Source organism: Natator depressus, chromosome 2, assembly GCF_965152275.1.
Source record: "Natator depressus isolate rNatDep1 chromosome 2, rNatDep2.hap1, whole genome shotgun sequence".
Lineage (NCBI taxonomy): Eukaryota > Metazoa > Chordata > Testudines > Cheloniidae > Natator > Natator depressus.
In genome coordinates this window covers 80,653,033-80,669,797 of record NC_134235.1, presented here as the reverse complement: position 1 = coordinate 80,669,797, position 16,765 = coordinate 80,653,033, and the positions used below count along the sequence as shown (strand labels likewise).

Sequence of the window (16,765 nt, the reverse complement as noted above, 5' to 3'; positions counted from 1 at the left end):
CATATGCAATATTTTTTTGCCCTTTCCAGGTCAAAATCCACTGATATAAAGCTATAATAGGATCTTGCACAGGGTGACTGAAAGGACAGATGATTTTCCCTCTCCCCAGTCTCCCTTTGATTCCAGCTACTACCTCAATTCATCCTTTTATTCAGTGGGATAGAACACTGCAAATGAGACCTGGAAGGAAGGAAACTCTGTAGCCTCCTCTGAAAAGGTGTGATAGTGATGGACATAACCATTGCCTGGCAGATGGTGATGATGGGGCAGAAGCAAAAAACATTTGTTTTGCAAAGAAGTACTCTCAAGAATGACAGAGTTTGGGAGGTGAAGATGAACGCAGATTTTAGAGGATGCAAGGAAATTCAGCACTTTTATGACGGAGTCTTACTACAGGCAGTGGGGATAAGATTTGAGGCAACTAAAGCACAAAAAAAACCCAAACCATTTCTACAAAACCTTTGGCTTCACTGGCATTTTTTCCATGGGCTAGCTAGTGTGTTAGCTTCCAGGCCCATAAGGAGTTGTCCTCGCACAATGATGATCCTTGGTCTAGAGCAGAGGCTCTCAATAAAATTTTTGGTGGCCTCAGAGTGTGGCCACCAACTCTTGCTGGTGGCCACTCTGACAGTTTTTCTTAAAATACTTAATTTAACTTTAGGAAAAACAAATATGCATATATACATGTCCAAATCATTGCAATTTATTTGTTTTGTTTTTTTTTGCAGACTCAATAATGAAAATAATGTACAGTTATCTCTATTCTTTACTGGACCTAAACACAATAGAAACATCTCCCCACCCCCATTGCCCGCTATGTCACCCCGTAACCCAGAGTTCCCTTCTGCGCCCTTGCACCCCAGGCTCACCCTGCTCCCTGCCCTTTGACTACAGTGTGCTGTGTGGTCGCTCACCTGTAAGGCCAGCCCTGCCGGAGCCCCACCACTGGAACCCTGGGGGAAGGGGAGGAAGGTGGGTCAGGTGCAGAGTCCAAGGTTCCTCCCCCACTGCATACAACAGCCCCACATGTCTGCAGAGTTGCTGCTTGAAGGCCCCAGGAGGCTGCGCAGTGCAGGGGGCCGATCCCTTGCTGGTGGTGCCAGCAAACTCCAGGCAGTGCATCCAGGAGCAACAGCTAGGAGCTGCAGGGAGGGGCCACTGCTTTGCCATGCCCCCCCACCCCATCTCCACCCAGGAGGTTGTTAAGGCCCAGAAAAATCTGCTGGTATCTGTATGTGGCCACGGTGGCCGCATGCGGGAAATGCTGGTCTAGTGGCCCTAATAGGAGCTTGACTGAACTGACTGGCTGTATAAATAGTAGTGTAAAATTCATGATTTTGTGAGGAGTACCAACTGCATAATATTTTTTAAAATGACAGCTGAGATTCTAGATCTCAGTTCTGTGGCAAAAGGTGAATTCTGCAGCAGTTTCCTGTATCTCAGAGACACGGTGTAAAGGTGTCTAAGTTTTATATTTACAATAGTAGAGACACTTTTCCCTAACCCTTACTCATACTGTGCATTCTTGCCGTGCTAATGTGTAAATCATCCTCATTTTGGGCCACCTACCCACCATTCTTCTCCATTTCATTACTCCTGTATAAACCAGTATTCCAGCATTTTGCTTCTTGTCCAGGGCTGTAGCCAGGACTGTACAGGTCCAAGTGAAACTATCAACAACCCCTTGGTAGGCTTCGGGGTGGGATTATGTCTCTGCAGCAGCATTTTAAATCAGGTACATCAGGTATGTGTCCTTAAAACCAGACCTTTCTTGTTCCTTTCCCTCTTCACTCTGTCAAATCCTGTTATTTTATCCTTTTTCCCCAGTCTCTTTACTGCACCACCCTGGCTATAGTGTATCTGGAACCCATATGGCAAATCTTAATTATTTTTTAATTCCCCTGTTACAGTCTGATCTTTTCCCTCTTAGTCCTCTTGCTTTTTTTCACTCTGAAGCAAGCACCTCAAATTCACTCCAGGCAGATTCCAAATATTTGCTAGTTCTGTATTGTGCTCTGGTTTTCCTTCTCCACACCTAGCAAGCTAGTACTCCTATAACCCTTCAGCATCATTTTCTCCTCTCTTCTTCTCCTGCCAAAAGAGGTGAGCTAAGGCCATCCTCACCTGATCTTTCATAAATCTGTATTTCTCCGTCAGGCTTGCCAACATGTGTTGGGTGCTTGAGCGTAAGGGAGGGAGAGATATGGGGGAGCTGCCATCACCTCCTGCTGATAGAGAAGAGCAACCCTTAAAAAAATGCTGACAGTCGCTACTCATTCTCTGCTCCCCTGCAGAATTTGGGCATGTGACAACAGCCCTGCTTGTGTTTGTACTGTGCTTTAGAAGAGGTAAACTATTTTAAGTATTGAATATTATTATTATCATTATTATTACTGTTGTCTCTGGCAGTGTTGTGGTTCAGTCCTTGTGAATGACCCAGCTGTCAGCCCCATGAATTACCCACACATTATTTAAGGGGAAGAAAATAAAATTCCCAATAGAACCATGCCTCTATTAGTATGTTCAGTAGAAGAAACACAAAGGTTACTAATCTTCTGAATCACTTAAGATGCCATAGTTTTTTGGGGGGAGCTCAAACAAATAATCTAAATTAGGCAAACTAATTTAGACAATGGCTTGTTGTGCAGGGTGCTGAATGTTAGGACCTACCCAGACTCCCATTCCTTGCAGAGGCTTTCCTACTTCTTCTTTTCTGAGGAGCCCTGCCCTTTTAAAGTTTCCTTGAACTCCAAACAAGGCCCAGCTGTCCTAATTGCCTCAGGCTTTAAGAAGTCAGCTGCCTTGTTATATCTTTCCTGCTCTAAGGGATTAACTCCTTGGGAGCTAGCGTTCCCCTTCTATCACAGCAGAAACTACCCTGCTCAGTTCAGCCAGGCTCCTCCTTTATTAGTGCTGTTAGGCCAAGAATTGTCAGTGGGCACCCCATTTGGGCTGGGAAGCCCTATATACTGTCCACCTGCCACAAAAAATTGAAAACAAGTCTCACTCCTAACTCACTGTCTTGCAATGACCAGACCAACGTTTTTACATCTTGCAGTTCACAAACACCATCCTTTATCCACCATTCCACTATAAACCACAGTGCCCAATCTGTCTTACCTACTTTCTCTCAGCAAACTAGAAATGCTGCTATACTTATATTAATCAGTCTCCTGGTATAGTTGCATGACATCATCACCATCCACCAACAAAGCTATTTATGCAGACCCTACTGTACCTCATTTTCCACAATAGCTTAGACTATGACTGTTACAGGTAGAGGAGAGTTGTCCTATGTGTAAAGTGCATTACTTGATTATTAATAATTTCCAGAATTTGAAAATAGTCATGATGCTTATCATAGATCCATATTTAGCTTAGTATAAGCGTGGTTGGGAGCATGGGCAGGATTAAGCTTTAAAGCTGTTTTTTGGAAACTTACTTCTGAATGTTGAGACTTTTAGAAGTTCAGTTTTTTTAATATGGCATTCTAATAGTTATTTTTGTTGAAATTATGTAGATGCATAAATATTGTATGAGTCAAAGGCGATGCCACACATTTTGGAAGCAAAGAAATGAAATATTAATCAACTTAACTGTACATACTAGGTGAAATCCTGCCCCCGTTGAAGTCAGTGGAGTTTTGCTATTGACTCCATTGGAGTCAAGATTTCACCCACCACACGTACAAATATATGCCACAGATAGGTCATAACAACCTTAGTTCTGCTCCAGTAAGGATGTCAACTTTCCAGTACCTCCTTCCCCACCCGACCTCCCTAACAATGTTTTACCATCACTGTATGTATGCATGGCACTTTACAACTAGAATGAAGACAGCAGTCCGTCTTGGTACTTATGTGGACCCCATATCACAGTCTCAAAACACCTCACAATATTTTTAATATATTGACCCTCACAACATTCCTGTGAGGTAGGGAATTGCTGTTATCCATATTTTACAGAGGGGGAGCTGAGGCACAGAGGGACTGAGTGACTAGCCCAAGGTCACACAGGAAGTCTGTGCTAGAGCAGAGACTTGAACCCAGGTCTCCCAAGTTCTAGGCTAGCACCTTAGCGCAGGACCATCCTCCCTATCTAAATGTGCTTCCTGACATAATTAATACTTCAAATAGTGCTTTACAAAGCAGGTCCCATCATTATACTCATTTTAAAGATGAAGAAACTTAGGCCAGAGAGGTTAAGTGGTTACCTAGCAGGCCAGTGGCCAAGCTAGAAATAGAACCCAGGTCTCCTCAGTCCCAGTCCAGTGCTGTATCCAATAGGCCACACTGCTTCTCTAGTCATAGAACTAGGTGACATCAGGAAGGTGGAAAGGGAATAAGGTCAAGTGGTAGCTTGTTTTGCACTTGTTCCTTTTTTGTCTGATTAAATAAATAGCTAAAAGTTAACTTAGTTGGAATAAAATTTTACAATAATTCAGTCACCAGGATTGCCTATTATTAGTGGATGCTGAGTTGTCATTGTGTCTCTGGAATACATACTGTGTGCTGTGAAAATGCAATCAAATGATAGAATTATGATTTGGTATGTTTTTCCTCACTTCGCTGTAAAATCTTACTTGGCTGTTCCACTACGTAATGTTTAAATCTGAAAGAGTATTCAGCACCATTAGAGACAGCAGTGCAGTAGATCACAGCTGCAAACTAGCACCTAAGAGTGCAGAACAAGTTATGGTTTAAAGTGCGGTTTGTCCTTGACCAACTTCATATATTTTAATACATTCACTATCAAATAAATGAGCGGGAAAATTAACTCTTGAGAAATTTGATTGGTTAAATGTGTACTAGTGAAAAATGTAATGTATAGCTTAAAATAAAAACATTTCACAGCTTTGCCTGTATACTGTGCTGACGTTGTTTGTATTCACTGTTTGATGAAAACTTGTTATATCATTAGTTGTAAGGTTCAGATTGTCTAGTCATAATTATATTGATAACAATGGTGATAAGTACAGAAATACTATAAACTCCGCCACTTGCAGTGTATTAACCTTGCATCCTTTATGAAAAAAGGTCAAGAATCTTTAGAATGAAAATACTGGCCTTTCAGATACTTTAACTTGATATTGGCAGTGGCAACAGACTCAATAAGATGCCTGTGCGTACAATTGTTCTGCAAACATAACTCTTCCATAAATATAGTCATGCAGCCACATAACTGGACAGTTACTGAAATAAGCTAATTTGTAAATTCTGCATATTCCTGTATTCTCTATCTCAACCAACCCTCTCAAATCCCAGAAGATACAGGTAAAGAGAATAAAAGCAGGATTATATACCTTGTGTACTAAAACTCAATTCACATCATTTTAGATGATTTTATTAAATTCTGCATCAGGTAGACTCTTGAAGTTGAGGTAAAATTTAAGGGGAATTAGTGTATAACCAATGTATCTGAGATGGGCTAACTGCAGAAACAAGGAAATAATGGAGGCTTCCAAACCCAAACAGGAGCAAACTGTACTATTTCAAGTTTTTTTTTTTTTTCACTGCATTTTGCATTAACTACGAAATGGTACTGCTAATGTTGATCTTTCATGTGTACTATATGGGCTATTCATTGATTCATAAATGATCGTTTTGAACACATGGTATCTGTGTATATATTTCCCTACCCCCTTAACAGCCAACCCCCCTTTTTTTAAATTTGGTAGATCATGGGGAATTCATATGCAGGGCAACTGAAATCAGCCCGTTTTGAAGAAGCTCTTCACAACTCTATAGAAGCCTCTTTGAGATGCAGTAGCGTTGTCCCACGGCCAATCTTCTCTCAACTCTACCTGGACCCGGACCAACCTCCTTTCCTGCCAGAAGGTAACTATGCAAGTATGGCACACTTCAGTTTGTCATTTTTTTTTCAAAAAGGGGCCCTCAAGCATCGGGGGACTGTGGTTATAAAATATTACAGTTCAATTCATTTTTTGACATAAAATCCATATGCTTATCCATATGACATAAAATCCATCTTTTGTGCCTCTTAAAAGAAAGAGGGTTGTGGTATTTTGTTTCCAAGCGTAGTATTGGTTTGAACTGCTGTGGATGTAGAGATGATTCTGTTTTTGTATTCTTTTCAGATGTAAAACCAAAGGTGGAAGAATTGGACAAAGAGTTGGTACATCGTTACACACAGAATGGTAGTCTGGATTTTTCTAATAACCAAACTGTTAATGAAATGGAAGACGAAGAGGAGGATGAAGACATGTCAGATTCAAGTAGTCCACCAATCCCATATTCACAAAAACCTGCCCCAGAAGGGTCTTGCACTACCGATGGTTAGTTCTCATTCCTGTGCTTAAATCAGTTCTCACTGTAATCTGTAGTGTTTAAGGTTAGAAACTAGTAATAATGGAAACTGATCAAATGAATATGCTGAATTGTGATATTGCCTAGTGACCAAGGAAGTGATTTTTACAAAGGGATCAGGAGTGCACCCTTAGTCGCATGAGTCGTTCTGCTCAGAAATTTGGAACTGTGATCAAATTTTGGCTTTGGACTGAGACTACATTTTCAAATATGGCCCAGAATAGAATGTAATGTAACATTTTCAAACATAAATTTAACTAGAGGCTTTTTAAAGCATTCAAACTATTTTTAAACATTTTTAAAGTCTATAAAAATTATACTAGTTGACTTGCATGAGTAACTAACATAGACAGTCAGCCCCAACCTTTTATATGACTTTGTAGAATTCCAAAAGATTTTAAAATAGCTGTTTAAAAATGTAGCTAACAGTTACTGGGGAAATATTCAAATAAGGGGGTTTGATACAGTGTATAAAAAGGGCTGTATTATTTGTTAAAAGTGGCTAAGGCTCATTATGGCCCTAATTGATTACTAAGAGCCAAATAGTGAACATCTTCCTTACATTAGTGAATATTTACTCAGGTGAGTATTACCATAGCCATAAAGGGGTGCTTGCATGAGTAGCTGCTTACCAGTGTAACAGGTTCAGAGTCACCCCTAAGCTTTTTAAAAGGATAAACAGACTTGTTGACCATGCTAGTTATTGAAAATATGAGCAGGAAGGCAATGATGTTGGATATTGTGTGGATAGAATGGTTAGTGAGATAGCTGTTAGGAGTAAATATTAAATAACGGGTTTACATTCTTATTGGTTTGATATCCTACAGACCTAAAAATTCCTTGAAGAAAAGAACTTAATCATAACTGTTATATAAATTTATTTATGTTAATGTTAAATTTCTGCTGGTTTGTTGGCCTTTTTGCAATAGTTGTTATTAAATAGTCATTGTTTGCCAACAGCTACTATACAGGTTGGTATCTGTAATTACCAGTTTTCTCCCTAAATTAGAACAGAAAATTTCTGTGGTAATTGGTGGCAAATGTTCACTTTTTTTTTAAAAAAAAACCTTATATATTGGTCCCTTCTGGATCCGTCTGTTTTAGATGGGCATGTTTGTCCTCCAAAACAAAGGAACCCCAAAAGCCTTGAATCCAAAAACACTGGGCTGTTATCAGAAATTGGGGAAAGTTATTGAGAGAGGTTTGTTGTGATGTAGTATTCACATTGGCTGATGTGTTCAGAGGGGTTTTTTTTTTTTTTGGTCTACTTTCAGATTTTAGACCTGGGAATGACACAGAAACTAAGTTGGTCTCACTGGTTGATGGTCTTGTAGCAACAGACCAAGATCAAGTGCTTGTGTTGATTCACTTAGATTTGTCACGGCATAGGATGCCATTTATCCTGATACAGCACTGACATGTCTGTGTAACTTGGCAGGGATAGATACAGTGGCTTTGTTGTTTTTTCTCCAAGTGGATTCTGATAGCCTTTGAGCAATTGCTTCCCTGCTCCTAGGTTCTCTCATCGGAGTACTCCGGGGTTTTATTTTTCTTCCTGTTCAGGGTATGCATGTGAGGCTCTTTGGGGTGAAGTGTCCTCAGAATGTTTATGGAAATTAGTTCTGTGCCTCTATTTCATGGGAGTGGTTGCTTGCATTCCCAGTGACTGACCAAGGTCAGGGCTTGAATGACAGCTAGCTGGTAGAAGTACACCCAGTTAAAGCCATGAAGTGACAGTTGTGGATTGTGAGAAACAACCTGAGCCGATGGTGGAAGTGATTTTGTTCCCTTCAGGTCCCTTCCCTTTGGTTGCTCAGTTGCACAACCTTGGGGACCTACTGGATCCCTGGCTGCTTCTAGCTGTCCAGACAGCAGCAGTTGTCAAGAGTGTTCCTTTCCATCTTTGGCTTTCTTTTCATATACAAACTGTGCCACAATCATCCATGCCTTTCTCACCTCCAGTCTGGATTACTCTTTGGAGCTACACTTGAAGACTTGGGGGTACTTTTAGTGCAAGTAGGTGCTCAGATACCAGGGTGCTGAGTGTGATATAAACATCTGCAGTATCCCTGCACATTGTACTTAGTAGGGTTTCACACATGGAGCATTTTACATCCATGTTCTTTAGTTTGTACTGCCTTTGAATTCATTTGTGCATGCAATTCTGTTTGTTGTCTTTGACTTACAAAGCTCACTTAGATTTTGGGTCCTGGTTACCTTATACTCAGACTCAGAATTGACAATTGAGATAAGCTGAGGTGTTGAAGATGGCAAGTCCCTAGATGTCTGTTTCTGGAAGAGGTCGAGGGAGGTGTGGTTTCAGTGGAGGGCTCTTGACTCTGGAATTCTCTTTCTCTTCGGTCTGACAGAGCACAAGTATAATGATATTGGGTGGTTGCAAAGCTTTTCTGTATGGGAGCTCATCAATTGGAAATGACAGAGGAAGAGAGAGTTGGATTTATTAGTCGATCACAGAATGACTGTGCCTCCAATGTGATGTGATCATGAAAAAAGCAAATGTTGATCCTAGGATGTATTTCCAGTAGAGATAGGGAAGTACTAATGCCGGTGTACAAAGCACTAGTAAAATCTTGTCTGGAATGGTGCGTACAGTTCTGGGCACCCATGTTCAAGAAAGCTGAATTCAAACGGGAACAGGTGCATAGAACGGTTACTAGGATGATCGGGGAATGGAGAGTCTATTTTTTTGAAAGGAGACTAAAAGAGCTTGGCTTGTTAACCCGGCGAAATGAAGGCTGAGAGGGGAATATTTTTGCTGTCTATGGTATTTCTAAACAGCTCTTGGGAGTGTGTCTCACAGCCTGGGTTGACAGTCTTGTGGTGGCAGGGTTCATGTTAGTGCACTAGAAATAGCAATGTGGATATTTGGCTCAGGTGGAAGCTCGAGCTTGGGCTCCAGGGTATGGGGTGGGCTTCAGAGCCCAAATTCCAGCCTGAACCGTAATGTAAAAGCATCATCCACACAGCTATTTTAAAAACATTAACGCAAGTGCTAGCAGTACAGGTGTGTGGACCCGTGGTGGGAGGCTCGCTCCCAGATGCTGTGTAGACATACCCCATAAATACATCAAGGGGGTAAAAGACAGGGTGGGAGAAGAGCTATTTAAGCTAGATGGCAATGTTGGCACAAGAACAACTGGGTATAAATTGGCCATGAATAAATTTAGGCTGGAAATTAGAAGAAAGTTTCTAAACATCAAAGGAGTGAGGCTCTGGAACAGCCTTCCAATAGGAGTAGTGGGGGCAGACAACCTAACTAGTTTTAAAATGGATTGTGTTGAATTTATGAATGGGATGATATCACAGAGTTGTCCAGAATAGCAGAGGATTAGACTCGATGACCCAAGAGGTCCCTTTCAGTTCTATGTTTCATGTTCCTATTAAGGGTTTTCCTGAAGATGCTGGGTTGGTGGGGAGGGATTTTATTTTTTGATTGTTGGAAAAGGAGAGGGAAGAAATTTTAAAACATTGCTGACATTTCATCAGAAGTAGTTGTAGACTGACAGATTCATTGATTCTGAGGCCAGAAGGAACCATAGTGATCTTCTAATCCAGGGATTGGCAACCTTTTGGCCCGCGGCCCACCAGCATAAGCCCCCTGGCGGGCCGGGCCGGTTTGTTTACCTGCTGTGTCTGCAGGTTCGGCCGATCGCAGCTCTCACTGGCTGCGATTCACAGTTCCAGGCCAATGGGGGCTGTGGGAAGCGACAGCCAGCACATCCCTCAGCCCACGACCGAACCTGTGGACGCAACAAGTAAACAAACCGGCGCCACCTGCCAGGGGGCTTACCCTGGTGGGCCTCATGCCAAAAGTTGCTGATCCTTGTTCTAGTTTCACCTTCTGTATAACACAGGCCATAGAATCCCCAAAATAATTCCATTTAAACTAGAGCATATCTTTTTTTTTTTTAATCCAGTCGAAGTAAAAATTGTCGGTGATGGAGACTCCACCAAGACCATTGGTAAATGGTTCCCATGGTTAATTACCCTCACTGTTAAAAATGTATGCCTTATTTCCAGTCTGAATTTGCCCAGCTTCATCTTCCAGCCATTGGATCTTGTCTGCTAGATTGAAGAGCCCATTATTAAATATTTGTTCCCCATGTACATACTTATAAACTATGATCGAGTCACCTCTTAACTGTCTGTTAGGCTTGAGGCTACTTGAGTCTATCACCATAAGGCATGTTTTCTAATTATTCTCTTGGCTCTTCTCTGAACCCACGCCAATTGATAGATTGTGTATAATTATATGTATTGTTGTAAGTGCATGGGTACCCAAATATGTTCATGTTCTACACCACGTCTAAACAAAGAAATTGACTCAGTGACTACCTTTCCTCCTATATGTGATCATACAGATCACCTAACCTTCCATTTTCCATTGCATGACGTCCCTGAAGCAACTCAGCAGTTGCTTACAAAGAAAAGTAATATTAGGATCAAATTCAAAATAATAGATAGAAAATTAAAAGTTGAAGTCAGTGGGGCTGCTCAGGGTGCTCCAACCTGAACATGTACTGGATTGGGTCCTTGGTTCCTGAGTCTGCAATTCATGAGTTTTGCTGATTATACAGATACTTTAGGTTAAATGTCTCAAGGGTTGTACCTTATGTGGGGTGAAATCCTGGTCCTGTTGAAGTCAATGGTAGTTGTGGTGTTGATTTCAGTGGGGCCAGGATTTCACTCGTGGTCATTTCATATTCCATATAACATCCTAATTTTTATTAAGAAATCACATAATTCCCCAAATTCACATGGCTGAGTCATAAATCAGTCAGAAACACATGAACTGGTTTGTATTGCCTTTGATAATGAATAAAACACAAGTAACATTTTTGCTGAACATTCTTCCTAACTTGGCAGTAGCAGGAGGTCCTTTATCCTTCTTGTTGGAAGACCATTATAGGGTGACAAATCCACATAATTATTCTGTTTGTAAAAATAAAGCCTTTTTAAGCAATAAGCATAAGTGTTTCTTTTTGGTTTTTGGCAGAAGTTTTAGCTCCAAATGGATTTTTATAGCCCAGTTATAAACTTCTGTGAAGGTTTTTTGTGGATACAGACTAACACGGCTGCTGCTCTGAAACCAATGGAAATACTGACAGCTTTTAGCATAATGACCTCAAATGTACAACTAGATAATACAGTAAACAGTTCTTAACCTCTTCATTGCCATGCCTTTAAAGCATGCTTGTCTTAATTTGTGGAATGGCATTATATGCAAGATATGTGTGAAACACAATAGTAGCACCTTTCTTTTGTTAGTAAATCCTCAATTTACCTGAGGTCTAAAGGAGGTCAAAAGTAATTTCAGAGGCAATTAAGTAAGCAGGTACTTAACACCTGATCAGTTGCTGTGAAGTTACAATAGTGAGTGACAGTGAACTGCAATTCATATGTAATTCCTAGAAGCTAATTTCTTATGCAAATATATTTTTTGCAGTACAGATACAAGTTTGTACCCCATACTAAGGCTGTTGTTTGTTACCTTTAGGTGAAAAAAGAAAACAAAATAGAAAATCTTTGGTTTCAAAAGATTTTAGCCCTTTTGCTTGTATTTCCACAGCTGTGCGGACAAGACTATTCCTTATTGGGCAGACAGGCCTGTGCTAGTTTAAATTAAGATGATTGTGGAATGCAAACATGCTTGTGTGAAGGAAAACATTTGAATTTTCTTCCAAAGAAATGCAGATGATGTCCCTAAGAGCTATTCATTATTCTTCTTTCCCGTTGCTTTTGGCACTTCGCAAATTACTAATCAGGATTTAAGTGCCTGCTCTCTTTTTAAAACAAAGCTGAGGATCCCATGGTAAATTTTTTTTTTTTTGAGCGAGGAGTGAGTCAAAGAGCTCATTTGTATACTTTTATTTTTTTAATATTTTCTAAACATTGTAAGAATTATAGTGGTTGATTTTTGTTGGCCAGATGACAGCTAAAAGGGGGGGGTTAGGGCTGTCGATTAATCGCAGTTAACTCATGCGATTAACTCAAAAAAATTAATTGCGATTAATTGCACTGTTAAACAATAGAATACCAATTGAAATGTATTAAATATTTTTTGATGTTTTTCTACATTTTCAAATATATTGATGACAGTTACAACACAGAATACAATGTATACAGTGCTCACTTTATATTGTTATTTTATTACAAATATTTGCACTGTAAAAATGATAAACAAAAGAAATTGTATTTTCCAGTTCACCTCATACAATACCATAATGCAATCTCTTTAACGTGAAAGTGCAATTTACAAATGTAGATTTTTTTTTTGTTACGTAACTGCACTGAAAAACAAAACAATGTAAAACTTCGGAGCCTACAAGTCCACTCAGTACTACTACTTGTTCAGCCAATCACTAAGACAAACAAGTTTGTTTACATTTATGGGAGATAATGCTGCTGGCGTCTTATTTACAATGTCACCTGAAAGTGAGAACAAGCGTTGGCATGGCACTTTTGTAGCCGGCATTGCAAGGTATTTTACGTGCCAGATATGCTAAACATTTGTATGCCTTTTCATGCTTCAGTCACAAGCCCATTGTTTTATTTTTGAATGAGTTTTTTTTGTATATAATTCTACATTTGTAAGATCAACTTTCATGATAAAGAGTTAGTATTTTTCAATTCACCTCATACAAGTACTGTAATACAATTTCTTTTGTGTTTATAGCAGTAATATTTGTAATCAAAAATAAATATAAAGTGAGCAATGTACACTTTGTGATCTGTGTTGTAACTGAAAGCAATAGATTTGATAATGTAGAAAACATCCCAAAAATTAAAATAAATGGTATTCTAATATTGTTTAACAGTGTGATTAGTCACGATGAATATTTTTAATCACTTGACAGCCCTAGTTTTTACCCCCTCTTCATGTGTACCTATACATCAGGAGATACCTGTATCCATGCAAATAACAGTAAAGGGCTAAATTTCCAAATCTGGCCTGTATTGGTGAATGCATCATTTTTATAGTACAAGTTGCAATCACTTGTGTAAACAACTTGTACATACTGTCACTTGACAGAATTTTCATGTATAAATACCTATATAAATGAGCATGTATATAGTGCAAATACACTTGATATGAACCGAATCTAAAAAAAATTATGCGTGCAAATTACACTAGCATAAATTAGAGGTCAATTTTTGAAAATGTGTGCCTTATTGATGTTTACATGGGTATAGTCGTATCTATCTGATATTTAATTATCAACACAAAATCATGTAGGAAAAAAAATTAGCACTCTGAACTTCCGGCTAGCCAGAAAAATAAAATGTTATGACTGGAATTTTTTGAGAAAACAATTAACAAAAATACTCTATACAAATGAATCATTTTGTTGCTAAAGAAATGATCCTTACATGGGTGGAAAAGAAGAAGAATGGATGGCTCTTGGATACTGTCTACATTTTTTTGGAAGAAAATTCAAGATTTTTCTTCATAGAAGCAGATACGTATTCTCTGATAATCTCTTACTTTAAGCTAACACAGAAGTACCTGGCCAAAATTATTAATCTGCTCTTTCTGATTTGGCTGTTGATGTGTAAACACAAAATCCCCTAAAGTCTTTGTAAAGAAAATATTTTTTATTTGACATGTCTCGAACAGCTATTAATTAAAGCTTCTTGTACAAATGGAAGCCAACTATGGATCCCTTTAAAACTTCAGCCTTAAAGGGTGTGAATTAAATGCATAAAACAAAACTGAAAATCAGTCCTGAGTGCAACCCATTGCTGTCATTTCTTCAACCTCCTCTCTCTGCTGAGGGTGAGCCAAAGACAAACTTTTAACATCGGCTTTGTTTTTCCATGGCTTTTTAAACTTTTAAGCTAAATGGTAAATCTTGTTTAAACATTAGTTTTATGTTCAAAGATCTTTTTGGTTTTTGCATTTGTGGAGCTATTTTTTTAGTAGCGTAAACAAAAGATAATACAAGAGAACAATTATAAAGGTATAAGAAGTGTTTGCAGTTTACTGTGGAATTTGTGAATATCTTGTATATAGTAATGGCAGCTTCTCATCTATTATCTTGGGTAAATATTAAAGACGTATCTACGTTGTAGTATGTACCATTACAGGCTGTGTATGTACAGCATTTGTATAATAGAATGTATTTATCCTAATTGAATAGGGAGCATGAAATTTATACAGATAAAACAGCCTCTCAGATAAGAGGATACTATTGTCTAGACTCTATAGTATCAGCCTCTGATACATAGGCTAGTTTCACTCTGTACTGCTAAGACAGTGGTCCCCAAACTTTTGAGGGTCCTGCTCCCCCTTACGCCTGTCAGCGCCCCCTCTGCCCCACCAGGGCCGGGAACAGGGCTGTGGCTCAGGAGGGGTGGGGGACATAGACACAGGGTAAGGGGGCAGAGGCTGGGGCTGCAGTTGGGGGTGGGTCTGGGGCCAGGAGCGGGGCAGTGGCTGGACTGCAGTGGGGGCTGGCAGCCAGGCCTTGGCCAGGTGTGGCTCTACTCTGGTTTTGCCCCTAGCCTCGGCCCCAGGCCAGGAACGGAGACATAGCCAGTGGCTGAGGCTGGGGACCGGAGCAGGGGAGGGGCTGGGTAGTGCTCCCTCCCCTCCCCCCATGGGGTTGGCCCAGGCTCTGCCGTGCCCCTGCCCCCAGATGGTCCTCCATGCCCCCCAAAGTGTGGCACACCCCACAGTTTGGGGACCTCTGTGCTAATGTATTATGGTGTAACACAGATGTGCCTTGGTGCAGTGGTACATGCTCAGAAGATGACTGTTAAAATGTTATGAACTATTCCTGGTTGCTTTTTCCTCTTGGGGCTTCTTCTAGGGCTTTGAGACCTCATCAGAACTGATGGTGTGAATCTGTCCTAAACACAGCTTAAATTGTGTTCCTACTAACACCTTTTCAACGTGATTTGCTAGGCCTGTCTTAATCAGGGTGGTGTGCATGCTATGGAATTTTATCCAAAAATTCCTACCAGTGCTAACCTGAGTTCAGTGGAATTAGTGTTAGAACATTAGTAGACCTGCTGTAGGTGGGGTTTTAGCTGCTAACAGGATTTTTAGCACAGTGACACCTAGCTATTTTGGCAAGTCAGATTACAACAGTGCTGAAAACTGTTGACTGCCAAAACCCTGGGTACTCTAGATCTCCTAGTGTTGCTAACAATAACACATTTTAGCATAAAGCTCCAACAGTCAGTGTTAGTGCAGTTGGGAACATTTTTATAAAATTTCCTAGGTAAGACAGTACTAAAGAGTAATTGTTAAAACATTCACATCTGTTGTATCATAAGCCTTGTGTATAATAGCAAAATTTTTCATTGCTGACCCCTGATGTATCAGTGGGTAATTTTGCCATTTTAGACCGAGGCATAGGCTAGTATTATCAAAGGAGCCAAAGAGAGTTAGGCACACTACTTCCATTGAATGTCAATGGGATTTGAGTATCTAATGAAGTAAGGCTTCTTTGAAAATTTTAGCCATAATATCTCAGTGGTATGTACCACCCACAGCTGGGTAAGCAGGCAATTTACATTTTGAGTAAAATACAATTTACCCAGAAGAGCTTTTTTTATCTACAACCGGGTTACATCCCCAGCTGTGTGATGTCTACATTGATAACGCCCCTGATTACACTAAACTCGTTTATGCAAAAATATTACGTGTCTTCCGTTTGATTGAGCAAAATAGGACTTTCCTTCACGTGATGGTGTAGTAGTACTGAATAGGCTGTATGTTACTGGAATGCCTTCACCTGTGTGAACTTGTGCACGTATGTGAGTTAACACTGTATGAAGGATGCCATTTTGTAGAGCAAAATGGCATCCTCCATGCGGCATGGCTCAAATTGATGTTAAGGGCACTACTTGCAAGGGTAAAGTTATGTAGATGCATGAATTTTTACAGGATCAGGGTGTACAGTATTAAAGTACATAGATGGTAATGCCTTAGATGTGGCTGTTAAAATTGAATTAATAATGAAGGTTTATAATAGTTTGCTACAACCGATACAGTAGAGCCTTTTGAAGCTGTTCTTTGGTAAACTATACTGTATATGCACAAATAGGCACTGAAAAAGGATTTTCAAGTTTACTTCAATGCACACCAGGAAGGTTCTGTTACTGTGGCAGAGGAAAGACCATACTCCCTGTCAACCAATAGCAGAGTGCCCTGTCACCTGCCAACCCGATATTTGCTAATGCCCTGAAACAAATCTACTTACCCCTCCTGCTGCAGCTGACAGATGGGTGAGCTTTCCTGCACCTGTAGAAGTGGAAATTAGGTAGGGACGTACTATCATAGAGCCAGGTTATCAAAATGGCTTATGAAGTTATTGTGTGTGCTGTACATTAGCCAGGCTACCTGTGCTGAAATTGTGTTCGCATGAACCATTTATAAACCTGGCTTTATAATGCTTCCACTAACAGTT

At 40.0% G+C, this 16,765-nt stretch overlaps 1 protein-coding gene across 1 annotated transcript in view; it reads left to right on the top strand.

Annotated features, from left to right (window-relative positions):
* Nucleotides 1-16,765, top strand: part of GREB1L (GREB1 like retinoic acid receptor coactivator) — a 231,082-nt gene that overhangs the window by 113,724 nt on the left and 100,593 nt on the right. The window contains exons 4-5 of the mRNA XM_074944514.1: nt 5,678-5,837; nt 6,098-6,295. Coding sequence (XP_074800615.1) covers nt 5,681-5,837; nt 6,098-6,295 — 355 coding nt within the window. The 5' untranslated portion in view covers nt 5,678-5,680. The remainder of the gene's footprint in view (nt 1-5,677; nt 5,838-6,097; nt 6,296-16,765) is intronic.